The sequence below is a fragment of the Carcharodon carcharias genome, chromosome 16, assembly GCF_017639515.1.
Source record: "Carcharodon carcharias isolate sCarCar2 chromosome 16, sCarCar2.pri, whole genome shotgun sequence".
NCBI classification, from domain to species: domain Eukaryota; kingdom Metazoa; phylum Chordata; class Chondrichthyes; order Lamniformes; family Lamnidae; genus Carcharodon; species Carcharodon carcharias.
Window position 1 is genome coordinate 66,158,316 of NC_054482.1, and position 22,713 is coordinate 66,181,028.

The 22,713-nt window shown below is 43.4% G+C and overlaps 1 protein-coding gene across 1 annotated transcript in view; it reads right to left on the reverse strand.

The window, feature by feature from the left end:
* frem1b (Fras1 related extracellular matrix 1b) overlaps positions 1-22,713 on the reverse strand; it is a 255,156-nt gene that overhangs the window by 64,076 nt on the left and 168,367 nt on the right. Inside the window, exons 20-23 of the mRNA XM_041208368.1 lie at positions 11,653-11,878; positions 3,380-3,524; positions 2,062-2,203; positions 669-864 (exon numbers count right to left, since the gene is read on the reverse strand). Coding sequence (XP_041064302.1) covers positions 669-864; positions 2,062-2,203; positions 3,380-3,524; positions 11,653-11,878 — 709 coding nt within the window. The remainder of the gene's footprint in view (positions 1-668; positions 865-2,061; positions 2,204-3,379; positions 3,525-11,652; positions 11,879-22,713) is intronic.

The window sequence follows — 22,713 nt, forward strand, 5'->3', positions numbered from 1 at the left end:
TCCTAAGATATATGAATAGAGTGCAGGCCAAGAGATGAATTTTCCCAGACAAGTGGAGACAGGTTTAGGTGCATGTGAGGAGTTAAATCCCCTAAAAGTGACATTGGGTCGGAAGCCTGATGTCACCTCATGCTTTTCTGGGTTTTACTCAACCTTGTGCAGCTACCAGGGAAGTCATTGGACAGAATTTTTCGCTGAGAAGGCAGGCACGCACCCGACCCACTCAAGCGTAAAATAGTGCGCGATGACGTCAGGCGAGCATCCCAACGTCATTGCGCACTTGCGCGAAATTTCGGTCAGCGACCATGCACTAAACTCAGAAGCATGCTATTAAGCCCATTAGCGGCGCAATTAACTGGGACTTTTCGCTGCCCATCTAACATTACGGTTGGCAGGCGGGCGAACTGTCCAGGCGGCCTTTATTTTTTTCAAGCAACCTCATCCAAGGGCGGGATGAGGTTTCTGTTGTTAAATAAAAAAAAATTCTATGCACAGAATTTTTATAATGCAGATCATATCAAAACCATCACGTCAGGTGTTTTCAGTTTTCAAACAGATAATTTTTCCACCATGCCCTTTTGACAACTCTCAACTAAATATATACGTAACCAAAATATTTTAAAATGAAGCTGTATAATGGGATTTGTCCAGAACAATAATTTACTCACCTTTCTTCATGTTTTTTAGTGAAATATAAAAGTCCTGTGAAGGTGAGGAGCAATCCCCATCTGTAACATGGAAACGAAAGCTGTCATGACCTTTTGACCCCACAATGGTAGTGTGTAGATACCAGATTCGGTTCATGTCTATATCTTCTTGACTATAATTCATGCCTGGATATAGATGAATCCATTCAAACTCAGTCTATTTAAAGAGATTAGATAAAACTTATTAATATAACATTGTTAAGAAAAAGTGTTGGAGTCATTTTGTGTAGCTTAGATTAAGCTTTGCTTAAATTGCTTTTCTATCTCTAAGTTCATTATATTGCATCAGGGAACATAATATGCAGTCATTAAGGTAGGTCATTTCCCATATGGATCACTTCCGCGGTGGCAACAATGGCATTGGGGCATTTAGACAGAACAGGAATTTAAGTGCCAGCATATGAGAGCATCTTCTGTGATTTTTAAGATATTTATTGGTTACATCATGTACATAGGCAAATTGTGTTGATACCAACATGCCCATTTTAAGGGGTGGACACTGTACAGCAATGAGATAAATTACCAATCAATCAGTTTTTAAAACGTTGGTTGAGGGATTAATGTTGGTTGCAACATTAAGAGAACTATCAGTTCTTCAAAACGTTCTTTAGATCCACATGAGCAAACAGATAGGGCCTTTGTTTCTTGTGTTATCCAAAGGTAGTGTTTTACAAGATAACCAGCAGACCTGAGCTGTGCTGCTCACTTCCCACGAATCTCTGGCCACATTGTTGGCAAGGTGCCTCTGTACTACTGCTGCTGTGAAAGTGCTCCTGTAGTGCTGTTACTGGTACAGGTACTCACCAAAAAATAGTGACAACTGTCTCTGGAATGTAAGACAAGGTGACAGTGAGGACAAGATGGTAGACAGAAGTTCCACTCTTCCAGCAGCACAGTGGTACAGTTGGAATTTTTAGACTTTTTGTCTTGTATTGCCAATTCAGTCGAATTAAATTTCAAAGGGAGGAGGACAATTACTTTGGTCTCAGTGTGCAGCAGCATTATAAAAGTGTTCATGTAGTTCATGCAGATTGCCTCTGCTTTGTATTTCCAACATTCTGACATGCCTTTCCTCTTGAACATGTTTATAATTGGACTGGAACTACTGAACATAGGGAATCTTCATCAGTGTAAAGAAGTCACTTATAATATCACTGTGTAAAAGAAACAGAGGAATTCTTCTCCCCAGGTCTCACTACTATTTAAAAATAATTTTCCATGGATGATTAATGACCCATGATTTCTAAAGAGAATAATCCCAGTTCTTTACGACATAGTTATTTAAAGCCTGGAATCACTTCTCTGAACTCCTTCAACAAATGGGCAAATCATGGAAGGTTCTGTCAGTTCTTACCTTTAACTTCAGCTGTCCAAATATGGGCACAGTGTTGATGACATAGTAAACCTTGAACCGTGGTGTGTCCTTGTCTTCAGCTTCTAAAGCCACGCTGGAAATAACCTTGTTTTCTCCTGCTTCCACTTCCAAGCCAGTGTTTCTGAACAGGTAAAGAGCAATCATTGATAAAATCCAAAGCTACAACTATCACTGCATTTTGATAGTATTTTTGGTAGTCTGAGAATGAATGTAGCAAGTAGTAATATATAGTAATTCCTAGAGTACTATTCATTCTATATAGTAGTTTAACCACTGAATATTGTCAGCACATCTTCAAAAATCTGTTACCTAATATTCCTGCAATTTAAACATAATGTTGAATTGAGCACACTCAGTCTCGCAGTTCATTAAGTCTCGAGTCTCAGTGTAAGCAGAGGACCTTACAAACTCAGCATGATTTGTACTTTGCAGTTCCATGGATACTGGACATTAAATCTTCCAATGAATGAGATTAGAAATCAATTTCTGCCTATTGAGCTGCAGGAGTATCATAACCAGGCTTAATTCCGTGCTCACTCAACATCCAAGCAAGTGTCACTGGAAAGCAGTCACAGAATGCAAAGCTTAGCATATTTTCCTCGCCCCAGCTGAGGTGTGCTGAAAGCAGTTGTATCAATGCTATGACTACCCCAGCTGAAATCAGCCAATTCTGTTTCCTCATCTGGATTGTCCACACTACAAAGTTCACTCAACCATTGAACCAAGCAGGTAACTGAAACTTGCAATTTGAGCATAAGTACATAAAACGAGAACATAATTGGTGAGCAGTGGTGATTGAGCTTGTTTTAGAAATTACAGACCATGCTATAATTTAATACCACTCCCGAAATCAATAGAATCACAAGGCTTGAATCATTTATCTCCTAATTAATAACCCCCATGTTCCCTGATGTCTTTAGTTTGAATGAGTTCTACATATCGAATAAAATTTATTAAACACGGTCACAGGGGTTCAATAGAGAGTCCCGCATCAATTGATGCTAAAGCAATCAATATTTGTGAAACATTTGTCCCACACTGTAAGCCTTAAGTAGTGATTCCAAATGACAGCCCCTAAGATAAACACTGGATAGAGGACATTAATTGAACTTGGGTCTTTAGCAAAACATTCAAGTGTAAAACTGAATGAAACTTCACAAAGCAGCCTATCAACCACACCCCTCCCCATGTCCACAACCTCCCCCATCTCCAAGCATGCTCACTCACTGTTTTGTATTTATAATATACCATATAAGGATTCACATTGTGGATCTAACACCAGAGAATTGAAGCTTACATTAAAACAACTGGCTTCTCATCATTGACCGATATGATATGGACCTGTACTGTCCCTGGTACTGTGTGCTTGCCATCTGTCAGCTGAATGGTAAAACTATCCTTCAGGGTTTCTGTGTCATCGTGCAGGTACATGAGCTTCATTCCTGCAAAACAGAAGTGTTACAACTAGCCTATGAAAGTGATTTGCCCTATAAAAATACATAGCACCCTGCAAAGGTCATAAGATCTTAATAAAATCATAAAAAATAGGAGCAAGAGTAGTCTATTCAGCCCAAAGAACCTGCTCTGCCATTCAGTAAAATCACGGCTGATCTGATTCTGGCCTTAACTCCGCTTTCCTGCCCTGTCCTCCATAACCCTTGACTTGGTTGTCAATCAAAACTCTGTCTAACTCAATCTTGAATATATTCAATGATCCAGCCTTCACTGCTTTCTGCAGTGAATTTCAAAGACTAAAAGAAGAAATTCGTCCTCATCTCTTTTTTAAATGGGAGATCCCTTATTTTGCAACTGTGTCCCCTAGTTCTAGGCTGGGATTTTCTGGCCCTGTCGTGGGAGGTTCAGTGACCCAGCCAAAAATCCATTGACTTTTGGCGGGATCAGATGATCCTGGTGGTGGGTGGGGCTTGAAAATCCTGCCCCTAGTCTCTCCCACAAGAGGAAACATCCTCTCTGCATCTACCCTGTCAAACCCCCTTAGAATCTTATATGTTTCCACAACATCACCTCTCATTCTTCTAAACTCCATTGAGTATACGCCCAACCTGTTCAACCTTTCCTGACAAGACAACTCTTTCATCCCAGGGATCAGCCTAGTGAACCTTCTCTGAACTGCTTCCAATGGAGGTTATCCATTCATAAGGAAGGAAACCAAAACTGTACACCAAACTCTCACCAAATCTCACCAATGCCCTGCATGTTTGTAGCAAGACTTTCCTACTTCTTTGTTCCATCCCTCTTGCAATAAAGGCCAATATTCCATTTCTAGTTACTTGCTGTACCTATATGATTCATTTACAAAGACCCTCATATCCCTCTATGCTGCTGCATTCTGTGGTCTCTCCATTTAAATAATATTCTTATTTTCTATTCTTCCTACCAAAATGGACAACATTGCACTTTCCTACTTTGTACTCCCTCTGACACATTTTTGCCCACTCATTGAACCCATCTATATCCCTTTACAGACTCCTTCTATCCTCCCCACAACTTTCTTTCCCACCTATCTTTGAATAATCAGTAAATTTGACTACAATATTGTCGGTCCCCTCATCATTAATGTAGATGGCAAATAGTTGAGGCTCCAGCAATCCACTAGTTACAGTTTGTCAACCTGAAAATGATCCATTTATCCTGACTCTCTGTCCTGTGTTAGTTAGGTAATCTTCCATCCATGCTAATATATTACCCCCAACACCATGGGCTCTTGTGCAGTATCCTTTTAAATGGCATCTGATTGAATGCCTTTTGGAAATCCAAACACACTGCATCTACCATTCCCCTTTATTCACCCTGCTTGTTACATCCACAAAGAATGCTAATAACTTTGTCAAACACTATTTCACCTTCACAAAATAGATGATGGATGCTGACTGTGCCTGATTGTATCATGTTTTTTTAAATGTCCTGCTACTACCTCCTTCATAATAGATTCTAGCATTTTCCTAATAATTATACACATCACTCTGTAACAGTTTGAAGCACCCTGCAAAAGTACAGATCACTTTATTAAAACATTGCAACATCCTTTGGTACAAACATGGTCAAATAAAATGGGATGGTTTGGTTAACTAAGGTCACAAGGGCAAGGACTGGTGCAAAAGCTGTTCCAGGAGTTAGGTACTCAGGCATTACAGTTTGATTTTATTCTGTTCTCACCTGTCAGACATCTTTTGAAACAGTTAGTTGAGAGTTATGTCATTTGTAAAAATTGCTGCAGAAGACAGTCAAAACTCTGAACAAAAGGCAACAGCAAAGAATAAAGTGTGGGTGCCCGACATTGAGTGCAATCAAAATAGGGACCTTCGACCTTTATTCCAGTGAAATGAAGTCAGTAAAATGCTCTTGTTCTGTGAGGCTGCCTGCCCTTTAAAACTGTTACGTGGTTTCCTCCAGCAGTATCCATTTCCTTCCCCCACCCATCACCAATTCCTAAGCACAGTTGCTGAAAAAGCGTGAGCAATATTGTTCTCAGAAACGTTTCCGGATATGGCAACATTTGGTTAGCTGGGCACTTGGCCATACTTGGACCATGAAAGGAAATTGTCACCAATGCCATTGAGATACTCTGAGTTCTTAATATGAAGATTTGCGAGAATAATGGCATGCATGGTAGCCAATTATAGAGCAGTAAAGTTATCTGAGTGTTTTGCATGGGTCAACAGTAAATGTGTATTAGGTGGACAGCTAATACCTTGTGGTATGCATACTTGGGCAGCAACCTGGTAAGTGGTACTGTTGGGTAACTTTACCTTAGCCAGTTCGTTAAGGTCCATCATCTATTTTCAGGTACTATACATAGCACTAACCCTGGCTACTGTCTTGTGTCAAGCAAGCTGTCTTCCTTTCCACAGATGCTGTCAGATCTGCTGAGTTTTTCCAGTTATTTTTGTTTTTGTTTCAGATTTCCAGCATTCACAGTATTTTGCTTTTATATTAAGTGACTTTCTCTGTTTTGAACAGGGTACCTTGCTCATATCCACTTTATTAGCCTCTATTTCACCATCCATCAAAGTGTACGTTCAGATCTTGAACCACTCCATCATTTGCCCACAGATTACATGTCCTGCCACAACAGTTTTTCTATGGGATGTTTTATGCCAGTCACTTCTTTTTCCATCCAGAGGTTTTACCTATCAGAAAAGTTGTTTGCTTCCAGAGTCTTTTTGTTGTCTTTCAGTTTTACCTTCCATTGATGTTTTAACAGAGTTAGAAGTGTTCCCCTCCAGTTGTAGCCACTTATGTGCATCTAACACTTTCTGCATTCCATGAATCTGCTAATTTCCCTTATTTTCTTTGAATTTCATCCTTAGCTATTCTCACACCATAACACCATTTTTCATGTACAACACCCATCTTTCCTTCTTGGTAGTTTACACTTGTCTATTTAAATTTCATTTGCCACTGTTGCACCCACTCACACATTTTATCTAGCTCATTCCTTGGTCTTCTAGTACCTGTTCAGGCTCGAGCCCTTTTAGTTTGGTATTACCTATAACACGAGCCAATTTGTTGTAACTGTGAAGAACCAGGAAATATTAGCTGTAAGGAAGCATGATTACTTGCACATTTTTGCCTATGGTGAGTTTCTGATTTTAGATATGTTACTTGAATGGTGGTGCTGAAAATAGTTTAAAAACTTCCCACATCGTGGGGGAGAAGAACCAGAAGTAAAGCTTTGTTTGCATCTCCTAGGCAACAGGGCCAGGTTACTTGCACATCCCTTGTTGTAGGAAATGCTTGTGCTGCTGAGAGTTCATTGAAAGAGGTTGGGGAGAAAAAAATCTTTCAAAATTTCTGGTTCTAGATACAATAGTGTAACATATTGATCTGTCTTTAGTGGAAACATTTTTTTTTTACCAATTCCAGTACCTATAGAGAAAGATTCAAATGGCGCACATAATGCTTGGAGCAAGTATTTTGATCCACCATTTAAGGACTGATATAATCTTAACCTTCATCCTTAAAAGTATATCATAGATGCTAGTCCCAATAATTGGAATTAAAAAGCCAGGAAATTGTAATAATTGTGAAAAAGCAATAGGACATGTGTTTAGTTTTTTTTTATTAACCACAAATTTCAAAAAGAGACCTGTTATCACTCAGATGGAAATCTTGAATTACTAATATGTTTTCTATCCTCTTTGATCTATGATGAGCACAATTCCATTCCTGAGCAGGGTAACAAAAACACTTGTTCATTTTCTCATATTCCTTTTGAAAGAATATCCAGGCACATCTCAATAACTCGCTCAGATTGGGTATCTGAAAATAGCATCTCACCCTATTGATAATCATAACCTGTATCCTACCATTCCATTGGACAGTGCTTAAGTACATCATGACGGCTTATCCAGCATTATAATTGAAGGAAAACCGAGATAAACTTGGATATTAAAAAAAAGTATCAAAAATCTTAATGGCATTGTTTTAATTTCTGATGTTCAATCTCTGTTTAGCTCCTTTAAGACAAACTGCAGAGATATAAAATTAACCTGTAAACATTCACCACAGGCAACATAGAAAATTAATATATATTTTAAAATAACTTTCTGCAAAAATCATTAACACAGCTTTACGGTTGTGCTAAAAATGCACTTAGGTCAATTAAGTAATTGGACAGGAGAGTTTGGTAAAGGGGATAAGGGAATGGAGTTCCTACAATGTGTATAGGACTCATTTCTAACCCAATATGTAAAAAGCCTAACAAGGGAAGATTCACTGAGATAAAAACAAAAAACCGCGGATGCTGGAAATCCAAAACAAAAATAGAATTACCTGGAAAAACTCAGCAGGTCTGGCAGCATCGGCGGAGAAGAAAAGAGTTGACGTTTCGAGTCCTCATGACCCTTCAACAGAACTGATTTTTTGAAAAATCAGTTCTGTTGAAGGGTCATGAGGACTCGAAACGTCAACTCTTTTCTTCTCCGCCGATGCTGCCAGGCCTGCTGAGTTTTTCCAGGTAATTCTGTTTTTGTTAAGGGAAGATTCACTGTTGGATCTAGCAATGGGGACTGAACCAGAGCAGAAGAGAGAAGTAAATGCAGGGGGAACATCTAGGCATTAGCTTTAGGATAACGATAGGGAAGGATGTAAGTATGATGACAACCAAGTTAATAGATTGGTGAAAAGCTGATTTTGAGGGGCTGAGAATAGAACATGATAAAATAAAATAGGCAACTACACTGGCAACAACAATATAAAATAACAATTGGAAATAAAATAGTATTCAACAGAGTGCAGAGAAAATATATTCTAGAAGCTATATGCTAGAAGAAAGGAACAAACTAAACACTACTGAAACTCCATGGATGAATAAAGACATAAGGGAACAATTGAGGGTTAGGAAAGAGGCATATATTAAGTAAATAAACAGCAGAGGGGTGCTTGACAAGAGAGAATGCAAAGCGATTAGGAGAGAAGTCTAAAAAACAATTAGGGAGCCAAAGAGGAACAAAGGAGTTAAATTATTAAGGAACATAAAACAAAATAGTAAAATATTTTACAGGTGCATCAATAAAAAAGCTAGGCTGTAATGGGAATAGGATAATTAATGGATAGACAGGATAATGCCACAGGTATTGATAGTAAGAAGGCAGAAATATTAAATAATTATTTTGCTTCAGTATTTACCAGAGAGATAGAACAGACTTTGAATGATGAAATGAATAGCGAGATAATTGCAATTAAAATAAAAAAGGGAATGCATTGAACAAATTAAACAAACTCAAAGAGGACAAAGCCCCTGGTCAGGATGGATTGCATTTGTATATTTAAAAGAGTGTAGGCAAGAGATTGCAGAGGCATTAGTACTCATGATTAATAATTGGTATAGAAAAAGGTGTAGTGCCTGAGGACTGGTGGATAGCTATTGTAATTCCTATATTTAAGAAGGGGGGCAGAACATGTCCAGGGAATTATAGACCAGTCAGCTACCACATCAATGGTAGAAAAAATAAAGGAATCCTTACTAAAGTAGAGAATGGAAGAACATTTAGAAATGAGAAATAAAATCATGAATAATCAGCATAAACTTCAAAAGGTGAAATCTTGGTTGAGCAACCTTATTAAAGTTTTGGAGGAGGTAACAGGGAGAGCAGTAAATGGTAATGCAATAGATCTTATCTGGATTTTCAAAAGGCCTTCAATAAGGTGTCCCATAATAGACTAATTAATAAGGTTAAGGGACAAGTGGCAGAATGGATTGCTAGCTGACTTGAAGACAGGAAGCTGAGAGCAGGAGTAAAGCGGAATTATGCAGAGTGGCAGAAGGTGGGAAGTGGTTTTCCACAAGGATCAGTGCTAGGACCACTGTTGTTCACAATTTACATTAACAATTTGGACTTTGGATCAAACATATAATTGTTAAATTTGCGAATGACAACAAATTGGGGGAGATAGTCAATATTGAGGAGGACAACAAGAAATTGCAGGGGGACATTAATAATTGGCAAATGCAGTTCAACACAAATAAATGTGAGAAGTACTTTTTGTTGGGAAAAATAGTGAATTCTCTTATTACTTGGAAAGTGCAAGCCTAGGTGGGATTGTTAATGTTGCAAATGTTGTGACAGTTGATTGTGTACTCTAGTTGTGACTAAGAGCAGCTAAGACTAATTGAGGAAGGGTTAAGGCACATATATAAGAACCAGTTTCCACTTGGGGAGGGGGGGAAGGGGAATGAGGAAAGGAAAAGTAGTCTGCACTTAGGTTATACTGAGTTTTGTAAATAAACCTATGTAGAGGACAGACTGGCACCAGACGGATGTTCACTGGAATAACAGGTATTTAGGGACAAAGAGATCTTGGAGTACAAATACATTAATCATTAAAAGTTGTGTCACAGGTTAGCATAGCCATAATAAAAGCAAACCAAACACTTGCCTTTATTTTTAGAAAGGTAGAATTGAAAAGTAGGTGAATTATACTAAACCTATATTGAACATTGGTTAGGCCACGGTGCAGAGTACTGTGTGCAGTTCTAGTTGCCATATTATAAAAAGGAAATAGACACTGGAGAGCAGAGAAAATATACAAGGATGATACCAAAAGCGCGTGGGTATACATACCAGGAAAGGATTGACAGCCCAGGTGACTTAATCAAAGTTTTTTAAATTATGAAAAGTTTTAACAGAGTGTATACAGAGAGAATGTTTCCTCTAGTGGGGAAGAACATAACTAGAGGCCATCAATATCTGATAGTGACCAAGAAATCCAATAGGGAATTCAGAAGAAACTTCTTTGCCAAAAAGAGTGGTGAGAATGTGGAACTCGCTACCACAGGGAGTGGATAAAGTGAATAGTGTAGATGCATTTAGGGATAAGCTGGACAAGCATTTGAGGGAGAAGGGAATAGATGATTACATTGATAGATATAAATGAGAAAAGATGGGAAGATGCTTGAGTAGAGCATAAACACCAGCATGGACTATTTGGGCTGTATGAACATGCATCGTATCCATGTGCAATTAAAGGCAGATGTGGCTAAGCGACCTTTAGAAAACAGCAGGATCAAAAATACTCCACCTTCTAGAAAATTACCTAAGATCTTGCTTGTGGTCCCTGATGGCTGAGTTAGTAAATGTATTGTTCAGTGTGGAATGGAGCTGTAGAAACCATGCCATCCCAGGTCTGATCCCTGGTCTGTGTTGAGTCAGCTGATGTCAATTCAGACAATGATGGGGGAGCCATAAATGGTCACAGTTTCCCTGGGCTAGGCAGGGGGAAAATGACCAGCAATCCAATGACCCTGGTGGAAGGTGCATCTATGTTGATGTCAACTGAGAAAAGAATTGGGCCCTACAGTAGTGGGGTTGAACAAACTGTCAAAATTCAACATCGTGGCTCAAATATACTTAATGGTCACTTGGATAAGATATCTGACACTGGACCTCAACATTAGTCACAGCCTTAAGGAGAGGTGGAAGAACTGAAAAACAAAAAGCAATTCCCTGTCAGTTATCATTAATATATGTATGAAAATGAGGGAAATGTAGTTTCTCTTTATCGCTTTGTCTCTCTACCTCTCTGTAGGTGATCCACTTGGTCTTTTGCCCCAGCCCAGGGATGAAAAAGTTTGAGAATCACTGCTGTAATGAGATGAATACTCTGTCAGAACCAACTGCATCAGTTAGTCCCAAAGGAGATCCTAAATGCATGATGACTCAACAATGCCTAATATTTGACAGGAATGCCTCAGGCAGCCACTGCTCATCATATGAGATGCTGTTCTAGTAACAAACAAATTGTAAATTAGACCGATATTATATCTCTACTCAGTCGGTCAGTAGGTCCTCAACTGTTCCCGATAATTAATCATCTAGAAATTTTACTTAGAAAGCCTTAAAACAAGTTATGGACAAAATAATTCCAAAATCATTTCTTCTGATTTACTGTTACATTTATTCTGTCTATGCCAGTACTACAATAGGGACTGAGGCATATTTCCCCCCCTTTAATAACATGTCAGTTTGCCATAGAGAAACAGATATTGAGCTATGCAGTAATATTTAGTGTCCAGCAGAGGACATCTGTAGCACACAGTATACAGACCTTGTTTGAGTTCATCCATGCTAAAGTTATGTACTCTCAGATCGTGATGTAGAACTTTAGCATTCATCTGTCTGTATGTGGCAATATCATTTCCATAGATGCCATTCAGGAGCACTCCATGGGCAGGGGGTCTAATCACAGAGAAGATCAGTGTATCGTGAGGTATATCCAGATCGACTGCATTCAGCACTCCAGGTCCAATCTCACAGATATCACCCTCCATTATCTGCATAAAAACAGTTTAATTGATTTAAAGTAACTACTGATGTACACCAGAATTTAAATACCAAATTTTCTTAACATACGTTATGTTATAGATAATATATGTTACTATAGCACATTTTGAAAATAATTCTGTTGAAATTTTGGCCAATTGTCTGAGGGGTGGAGACACAGAGGAAATGCAGCATGATTCTGCTGGAGGAAGCATATAATTTAGAATGGAGTGCTGATCCTCTGGGGTTCGCCTCTCTTAGGTTCCTCAAAATTTTCGCAAGAGGTCAAGTGGGTAGCTGCTTTTCAGGCTTTCCTTCATGACATCAAAGAACGGCTTTGGGAGCATGCCTGTAGCATTCACAAGTTACAGCAATAATTTGCATTTGTACAATATACATAATGCAGAAAAAGATTTCATGGGGAAAACAATGGGTGCCAAACCAAAGGAAATATTAGAGAGTTCAGAAAAGTTTGGCCAAAGTGATGGGTTTTATGGAGGGTGTTAAAAGAAGGGACAGAAGTTAGAGGAAGAGGGGTTCAGTGAGAGAATCCCAGGTTGAAGAGACAAAGGGAGCGTGGACATACAAAAGATCAGAGTCAGGGGATGGAAAGTTTAGGGGAAATGTAGAGCTAAAGGAAACTGCAGGAATAGGGAGGGAAGAGGCCATGGGAAGAGTTAAACATTTGGAATTTTAAATTTAAGGCATTTGTAAAGAACTGCTAAAGTCTTGGTAGCATTGACCATCCCACCCCCTCAGCTGAAGAATCAGTTACTCCTCTATGTTGAACATCATTTGAGGGGAGCACTGAAGGTGGCAAGGGTGCAGAAAGTACTCTGGGTGGGGGACTTCAATATCCATCACCAAGAGTGGCTCGGTAGCACCACTACTGACCAAGCTGGCCGAGTCTTAAAGGACATAACTGCTTGACAGGGTCTGTGGTAGGTGCTGAGGGAACCAACAAGAAGGAAAACATACTTGACCTCATCCTCACCAGCCTGCCTGCCACAGATGCATCTGTCCATGACAGTATCGGCAGGAGCAACCACCGCACAGTCATTGTGAAGACAAAGTCCCGTCTTCGCATTGATGATACCCTCCATCGTGTTGTGTGGCACTACCACCATGCTAAATGGGATAGATTTCGAACAGATCTAGCCACTCAAGACAGGTCAACCATGAGGCACTGCAGGCCATCAGTAGTAGCAGAATTGTACTCAACAATCTGTAACCTCATGACCTGGCATATCCGCCACTCCACCATTACCACCCCGGTTCAATGAAGAGTGCAGAACAGCATGCCAGGAGCAGCACCATGCATACATAAAAATGAGCTGTCAACCTGGTGAAGCTACAACACAGGACTACTTGCATGCCAAACAGCATAAGCAGCAGGCAATAGGCAGAGCTAAGCGAATCCACACCCAATGGATCAGATCTAAGCTCTGCAGTCCTGCCAGCTCAAGTCATGAATGGTGGTGGAGAATTAAACAACTCACTGGAGGTGAAGGATCCACAAATATCCCCAGCCTCAATGATGGGGGAGCCCAGCACAGCAGTGCAAAAGATAAGGCTGAAGCATTTGCAACAATCTCAGGCTGAACTGCCGAGAGAATGATCCATCTCGGCCTCCTCCAGACATCCCCAACAGCACAGATACCAGTCTTCAGTCAATTCGATTCACTCCACGTGATATCCAGAAACGGCTAAAGACACTGGATACTGAAAAGGCAATGGGCCCTGACAATATTCTGGCAATAGTACTTAAGACTTGTGCTCCAGATTGTGCCACGCCTCTAGCCAAGCTGTTCCAGTACAGCTAAACACTGCACCTACCTGGCAATGTGGAAAATTGCCAGGTATGTTCTGTACACAAAAAGCAGGACAAATCCAACCTGGCCAATTACTGTCCATCAGTCTACTCTCCATCATCAGTAAAGCGATGGAAGGGTCATCAACAATGCTATCATTTTGGGTTCTGCATCATTTCAGCCATGGTTCAAACATGGACCTAAGAGCTGAATTCCAGAGGTGAGGTGACATCAAGGCAGCACTTGACTGAGTGCGGCATTAGGGAGCCCTAGCAAAACTGGAGTCAATGAGTATCAAGGGGAAAACTCTCTTCTGGTTGGAGTCATACCTAGTACAAAGGAGTTGTGGTTGTTGGAGATCAACCATCTCAGTTCCAGGGCATCACTGCAGGAGTTCCTCAGAGTAGTGTCCTAGGCCCAACCATCTACAGCTGCTTCATCAATGACCTTCCTTCTATCATAAGGTCAGAAGTTGGAATGTTCGCTGATGATTGCACAATGTTCAGCACCATTTGCGACTTCTCAGATACTGAAGCAGTCCATGTCCAAATGCAGCAAGACCTGGACAATATTCAGGCAATAGATATTGCCTCCGGGGGAGGTGATGGCACAGTGGTATTGTCACTGGACTAGTGATCCAGAGACCCAGGATAATGGTGGAATTTGAATTCAATAAAAATCAGGAATTAAAAGTCTAATCATGACCGTTGTCGACTGTTGTAAAAACCCATCTGGTTCACGAATGTCCTTTAGAGAAGGAATCTGTCGTCCTTACCTGGTCTGGCCTACACATGACTCCAGACCCACAGCAATGTGGTTGACTCTTAAATGCCCTCTGAAATGGCCTAGCAAGCCACCCAGTTGTAACAAACCGCTACAAAGATACAAAAAAAGGAATAGGACCGGACAGACCTAGGCACCAGAAACGACAACAGCAATCTCAGTCCTGTCGACCCTGCAAAGTCGTTCTGACGAACATCTGGGTGGCTCATGCCAAAATTAGGGAGAATTGTCTCACAGACTAGTCAAGCCTGACATTGTCATCCTCACGGAATCATACCCTACTGATAATGTCCCAGACACCACCATTACCATCCCTGGTATGTCCTCTCTCACCGGCAGGACAGACCCAGCAGAGGTGGCAGCACAGTGGTATACAGTCGGGAGGGAGTTGCCCTGGGAGTTCTCAACATCGACTCCAGACCCCATGAAGTCTCATGGCATCAGGCCAAACATGGGCAAGGAAACCTCCTGCTGATTACCACATACCTCCCTCCCTCAGCTGATGAATCAGTGCTCCTCCATGTTGAACACCACTCAGAGGCAGCACTGAGGGTGGCAAGGGCGCAGAATGTACTCTGGGTGGGGGACTTCAATGCCTACCACCAAGAGTGGCTGGGTAGCACTACTACTGACCGAGCTGGTTGAGCCCTAAAAGACATAGCTGCTAGACTGGGTCTGCGGCAGGTGGTGAGGGAACCAATAGGAGGGAAAAATATACTTGACCTCTTCCTCACCTGCCGTAGATGCATCTGTCCATGACAGTATTGGTAGGAGTGACTATTGCACAGTCGTTGTGAAGCTGAAGTCCTGTCTTCACATTGAGGATATCCTCCATTGTGTTGTGCGGCACTACCACCGTGCTAAATGGGATAGATTTTGAACAGATCTAGCAACTCAAAACTGGGCATCCATGAGGTTCTGTGGGCCATCAGCAGCAGCAGAATTGTACTCGAACATAATCTGTAACCTTATGGCCTGGCATATCCCCCACTCTACATTACCATCAAGCCAGGGGATGAACCCTGCATCAACGAAGAGTGCAGGAGGGCATGCCAGGAGCAGCACCTAAAAATGAGGTGTCAACCTGGTGAAGCTATAACACAAGACTACTTGTGTGCCAAACAGCAGAAGCAGCAAGCGATAGACAGGGCTAAGCAATCCCACAACCAACGGATCAGATTTAAGCTCTGCAGTCCTGCCACATCCAGTCGTGAATGGTGATGGACAATTAAACAACTCACTGGAGGAGGAGGAGGCTCCACAAACATCCCCTTCCTCAATGATGGAGGAGCTTAGCATATCAGTGCAAAAGATAAGGCTGAAGCATTTGCTACAATCTTCAGCCAGAAGTGCCGAGTGGATGATCCATCTTGGCCTCCTCAAGAGGTCCCCAGCATCACAGATGCCAGTCTTCAGCCAATTCAATTCACTCCATGTGATATCAAGAAATGGCTGATGATACTGGATACTGCGAAGGCTATGGGCCCTGACAATATTCCAGCAATACTACTGAAGACTTATGCTCCAGAACTTGCCATGCCCCTAGCCAAGCTGTTCTAGTACAGCTACAACACTGGCATCTACTTGGCTATGTGGAAAATTGCCCAGGTATGTCCTGTATACAAAAAGCAGGACAAATCCAACCCAGCCAGTTACCGCCCCATCAGTCTACTCTCCATCATCAGTAAAGTAATGGAAGGGGTCATCAACAATGCTATCAAGTGGCAATTGCTTAGCAATAACCTGTTCACTGATGCCCACTTTGGGTTCCGCCAGGGCCACTCAGCCCCTGATTTCATTACAGCCTTGGTTCAAACATGGACAAAAGAGCTGAACACCTGAGGTGAGGTGAGAGTGACTGCCCTTAACATCAAGGCAGCATTTGACAGAGTGTGGCATCAAGGAGCCCTAGCAAAACTGGAGTCAATGGGAATCAGGGGGAAAACTCTCTGCTGGTCAAAGTCATACCTAGCACAAAGGAAGATGGTTGTGGTTGTTGGAGGTCAGTCATCTCAGCTCCAAGACACCACTGCAGGAGTTCCTCAGGGTAGTGTCCTAGGCCCAACCATCTTCAGCTGCTTCATCAATGACCTTCCTTCCAACATAAGGTGAGAAGTACAGATGTTCGCTGATGATTGCACAATGTTCAGCACCATTCACGACCCCTCAGTACTGAAGTGCTCTATGTCCAAATGCAGCAAGACCTGGACAATACCCAGGCTCGGGCTGACAAGTGGCAAGTAACATTTGCACCACACAAAAGTCGGGCAATGACCATTTCCAACAAGAGAGAATCCAACTATTGCCCCTTGATGTTCTATGGTATTACCATCACTGAATCCCCCACTATCAGCATCTTGGGGGTTGCCATTAACCAGAAATATAAATAATGCGGCTGTAAGAACAGGTCAGAGGCTAGGGTTGGCGAGTAACTCATCTCATGACTTCCCAAAGCCAGTCCACCATCTACAAGGCACAGTCAGGAGTGTGATGGAATACTCCCCACTTTGCCTGGATGAGTGCAGCTCCAACAATACCCAAGAAGCTTGATACCATCCAGGACAAAGCAGCCCGCTTGATTGGCACCGCATCCACAAACATTCACTCCCTCCACCACTGAAGCACGATGACAGCAATGTGTACCTTCTACAGGATGCACTGCTGGAATTCACCAAGACTCCTTAGAGAGCGCCTTTCAAACCCACAATTGCTACCATCTAGAAGGACCAGGGCAGCAGACACATGGCACCGCCACCACCTCCAGGTTCCCCTCCAAGCCACTCACCATCCTAACTTGGAAATATATTGCCATTCCTTCACTGTTGCTGGGTCAAAAATCATTGGAACTCTCTCCCTAACAGCACTGTGGGTGTACCTACACCATATGGACTGCTGCAGTTCAAGAAGGCAGCTCAGCAGCACCTTCTCACGGGAAATTAGGGAAGGTTAATAAATGCTGGCCCAGCCAGTGACATCCAAATCCCATAAATAAATTTTAAAAAATCTAAAATTAAATCGTAGTTGAGGAGGATATGAACAAAAGTGCATTCAGTTGCATAAGGCAAATGAAAGGCAATCATCTTAAGTATCACATGTTTTATAGACTATTATGGAGGTTAAATCAAGTTAATTAAGTGCAGAGTGAGAACCTTTCAAAAGCTAACACTATTGAAATTAGGAAGTACATTAATCCACTGCGACATGTCATTGTTCTGTCCGAGCACACCACAATATATGCTACAGACCACAGATATAAAATGTCCATTGGCATTATCCCTGTTCTCTAGAATCATATTATTTGCAGAGCTACAATAATTATTCTGTTCATTACCAGAAAGAAATGCAACAGTTTGTGGAGTGCACTGAATTTTATTATAACACCATAACTCAAACACTGAAGAAACATACTGGAAAGCAGTGTTTAAATCTTGCTTCATATACTATTGACCAATATCTCTCACAAATATGCAACCTTACCTGAAGAAATTTGTTAAAAACTGAACAGAATACAAAATATTCATTAATATGAATGAGACACAAGTTTGCCAAGGAATTTTTTTATGCTGTGAGATGGTAGATTATTTGCAAAATGATGGAAATCCTTTCTTTGAAAAATACTGATTAGCAGTTTGTGTGTTTTTAATTTCACTTTGTTACAATAGCACTAAACCTGTGGAGTGTGGAAAACCAGCACCAGGAATTTCCTCAGAAACTGTCTCCAACGGCTGCTGTAACTATTGGCGGAACCATCCCAGATTTGCACAAAGTGTGGTAGTGGGCGGGAAAAAGGATGTCTTACTCACGGGCCACAATGGTGGGTTTTCGCGCCGTATCATCCAATTCCCGCCTTATTAATAATGCATTCCTGGGAAACATGCCAGGTTGCTGGCGTGGCGGCCTCTGATTCGCCCACCCCTACGTCACCTCAGGTCATCAGTAATCCAGGTGCCATATTAAAAGGGTGCCCCTGCAGAGAGCTAGCATTCTCTAAAGGATCGGAAGCCGCTGCAAAGTCATGGCTGCCAAAGGGAGGGAACATGCTGCCCACAAATTTAGCGATGCCTCCCTCGGCCGCCTACTGGACACTGTGGAAGCCCGCCGTGAAGTTCTCTACCCTGCTCTGGGTGAAAACCAGCAAACAAAGTGTCCAATCCAACATGGGAGGCGATGGCAGCGTTGGTCAGCGCCAATGCCCCGCAAAAGAGGACAGCCACCCAGTGCTGAAAGAGGATGAATTATCTCCTCTGATCTGTAAAAGTAAGTCACTCTTCTCATAACTCTTAGCACACACACTCACAAATCCATCATACATCCACAGGGATCTCACTGCCAGTTCAAGGGAGATCACCATCACTCTCACATACACACCTTCATGTACCCTGCGGATCATGTCCTCATTCCGTCCATGGCACCACTCACCGCCCACACATGCCAGGCATCCTTCTCATCTGGCCTGGCAGGCATCCTGCTTACACTCCCTCCACCTGTCTTCATGCAGGACAAGCTGGCACACAACAAAAGGGAGAGGTCACAGACTGGTGGAGGAATGCCTGATATCAAGTTCCTCACAGACTTTGAAAATGGGGCCATCCAGTCGGCCGGCGATGATCTGGACTGTTCCTGTGCTGACAGTAAGGTTGGTGGTGCTCAAGCAAGTGAGGATTCAGCAATGCAACATCCATCAGACAACCATGCTATGAGTGAGTTCCCCTGTTCTTCAGTCTCCTGCCGTGCATTATCTCTCTTTGCTTTCACAGGCACATCTGGGAAGCAGCTGAGGGCATCCATTAGCCAGGCCCTCGACTCAAGCCCTGAAGGCACTTTGGAAGAAGAATCTGATTGAAGACCCATCACAGCGCTCACCCACACCCTCCATGAGTGCAGAGACACACACCTCGGTGGGACCTAATTCTAGAGTAGCTCTGCATCACAATCTGGTGAGCACATCGCACTGTTTGATCTACAGCAAGGAGAGGCAGGGGCTTATTAGATTTCCAGCGCTCAGAAGATTGCTGGAGGTCAGAAATTTGCTGAGTCCGAGTCAGATGATGAGCCTCTGGACTCGGCCATACCTCAATTGCGGGAGCTGCAAATGCAAGCTCGGGAATATCAGGAAGGGATGTCCGCTGCACTCCTCAGATTGCAAAGCACAATGGAGGAGTCTGTCCGCCTTTAGTCTCAGTTGAAGTGAACACTGGTAGGATGGCAGCCACCATGAAGACTTTGGTCCAGGACATCGGTCCTTGACTGCTGCGCAGGCTGAATTCCATCGCTGATGCTTTGGTTGGCCTCCAACAGTGTCAATGCGAGAGGGGTGCAGGGCAGCTCGATCTCACTCCAGCTTCCCCTTCTCCCCAAGGAGTCAGCCTGGGGCCTTTAGGCACCCATAGAGAAGAGGATCAGCAGGTGTACACCCCCGGGACATCCACCCAGGCGACTCTGAGAGTGTCTGGCCCATCCAAACCCCCCTTCCTGTGATGACAGTAGCTCCAGTTCCACAGGGCGAGAAGGGTCCACTGCCACACAGCAGGACCGTAAAAGCAGCTCTGGGCCATACAGGTCTCAGCCCTCCAAAGGACACCCACCAAGATCATCACAGACGGGGCATAGCAGTTGGCAGACTGCCTCCCCTCTGCTGTGACGTAGCGGCAGGGTTAGGGAGATTAAGAAAATGTAACTTGCACAGCCTGGGCACGGGTGATAATCACATGTAAATAATGTTCACCATTGTAAATTAACTCTCAAGAACGTTTCCCTGCCTTTGGCTTCTTGTTCTGATGAGCAGTGTTCGTGTCATTCAGGTGTGAAACCTTAGTTCCTGCACAAAATAAAGGCAGGTGACTCAGTCCAGGGCCTCTTCCCTGTGCAGTGTGTAACCTTCAGAAAAAAGTGGTGGTCCGGCTTCACACTCACTGGACACATCAGTGATACCTTCACCTTGATGGTGCTGGTCGCTGCTGCCAGAATGTAGTGGGCAGGCATCACAGAGTTCTGTCATTCTCTCTGTGTGCTCTCAGCACCTTTGCGGTGGGGCTGGCTCCCATCTCTTCAGCATTTGTGACTGGTGACACTGTGCTCCTGAAGGGGTCAGGAGCTGAAGGTTGACAAAGGATCAGGTGTATTTAAAGTTTCGTGACTGAGTCTCCATGATATGACCCTGATCACAGAGTACGGGTGAGCTGCCCTCAGCCAGACAGCATTCAGACAAAGACAGAAGCTATGTAAGGATCTATGGAGCATCCTCATTGCATGTCATCATCATCCTCCTGGACTCTAGTGACTATTAGGGCCTCTGCTGCGTCTCCATGACATGAGCCTGGGCACTGAGAGTATGTGCACTGCCATCAGCCACAGGAGTCAAATGTTCACATCCTCACTAAATCTCATCATCATCCTCCAAAAATCTTGCAGCTATGAAGGCCTCCCGAGTGCGTCTGCCTTGTCTAGCCAGTGCGATAGCCTCATCACAGGCATCCTCCCCTTCAAAGGCCTCATCATCATCATCCCCTTCAACGCCCTTCTCATTGGAGGATACATGCAGCTCCTCCATCTCCTCCTCAGCCAGGTCCTCCCCCCATTGCACCAGGTTGTGCTGCACAGCAAGCGACAATGATACGTGATACCCTCTGGGGACTGCATTGCAGTTCTCCACCAGACCTGTCAAGGTACCAGAACCTCATTTTCAAAATGCCCATCATTTGCTCCACCAAAGCCTGGGTTCAGGCATGAGCCTCATTATACTGGCACACAGGCTTCATCAGCTATGTTCTCTGTGGGTAGCCCTTATCCCTGAGGAACCAACCCTGTAGCCTGTCTGGACTCTGGAAGATGTCAGGGATCTGAGACCTGCTAAGAATGTAGGAGTTGTGGAAGGCCCCTGGCAATCGTGTGCAAACCTTCAGGATATTTCTGTGGTGGTCGCACACCTGCTAAATATTCAGCGAGTGAAAGCCCTTGCGGTTGACATAGTTGACTGCTTGTTGCCATAGAGACCTAAGGCCACATGAGTGCAGTCGATGGCACCCTGCATCTATGGAAAACCAGAGATTTGCGCAAATCCCAGTGCTCTTGGTTCCTGACTTTCCTGATCTGGGGCGAAGTTCTGTGCCTTTGCAAAGATGGCATCCGTGACCTCCTGGATACACTTGTGCGTGGAGGCTTACACAATTCTGCACAGGTCACCTCTGGAGCCCTGGAAGGAGTCACTGATGTAAAAATTGAGCACGGCAGTCATGTTCACGGCCACTGGCAGTGGATGCCTTCAACGTCCCCATGGTGCCAAATTCTGCAGCAGGTGGCATATGTGACTGACCTGTTCCCTAGACATGTGCGGTCTTTGGTGCCACTGGTTCTCACTTATCTGTAGGAATGATAGGTGCCGTCTACAGACCCTGGGTCTAGTAAGGCTCCTATGACGATGGCTCACTGTGGATCTTCAGCTGCATGCGCAGCAGGCCCTGCCACCCCGTCATCTTGAGGGTTTCCTCCCTTTGCCGAGCCAGGTGCCTCCGCCGCTCTCTTCTTCTTCACCTCTGCTTTCTGTAAGCCATGAGGCATAATGTTAAATCACCAAGCTCCATGATCCCATTCTTCTCCTTCTGCAGGATCAAAGAGAGAGTCGCATGGATTAGAAAGGGTGTACTAAAAACCAATCTTAGTTAATTCTGAAGGCCCCTTCAAGCATGCCGGAGAGTGCTGCCCACCATTTGCATGGCCAATGTGTAGTGCACTCATTAGCCATCCAAAACCCCACCCACCTCTGCACCTCTTCACCTGAGCGAATGGCGGCAGCTTCAGCCACTGGACTGCATGCTGTGCTCTCAACTCAGGCATAGGCATTCTGCTAACCCACACTGCAAGGCAGCACTGTTGGCTTGAACCATGAGGGATACTGGTCCAAACCTTAATAAAAACAATGCAAAGGGTGTGACACCTCCACCAGTGACTGCGCCATGGCCACCTTTCGCAAGGGGATTCTACAACTTGCCCATTCGGCCAATTGCTGTCTCCTAAAACGCACATTAATTTGCAGTCGGGGGGGGGGAAACGGCAGCGTAGTTGTAATTTCACAGGACTAGCCATCCAGTGATCCAGTCTAATGCTCTGGGGACATGGGTTCAAGTCCCACCACGGCAACTGGTTGGATTTGAATTCAGTTAATAAATCTGGAATATAAAGCTTGCCCCAGTGGGAATCATGAAACTATCATTGATTGTCGTAAAAACCCATCTGGTTCACTAATGTCCTTTAGG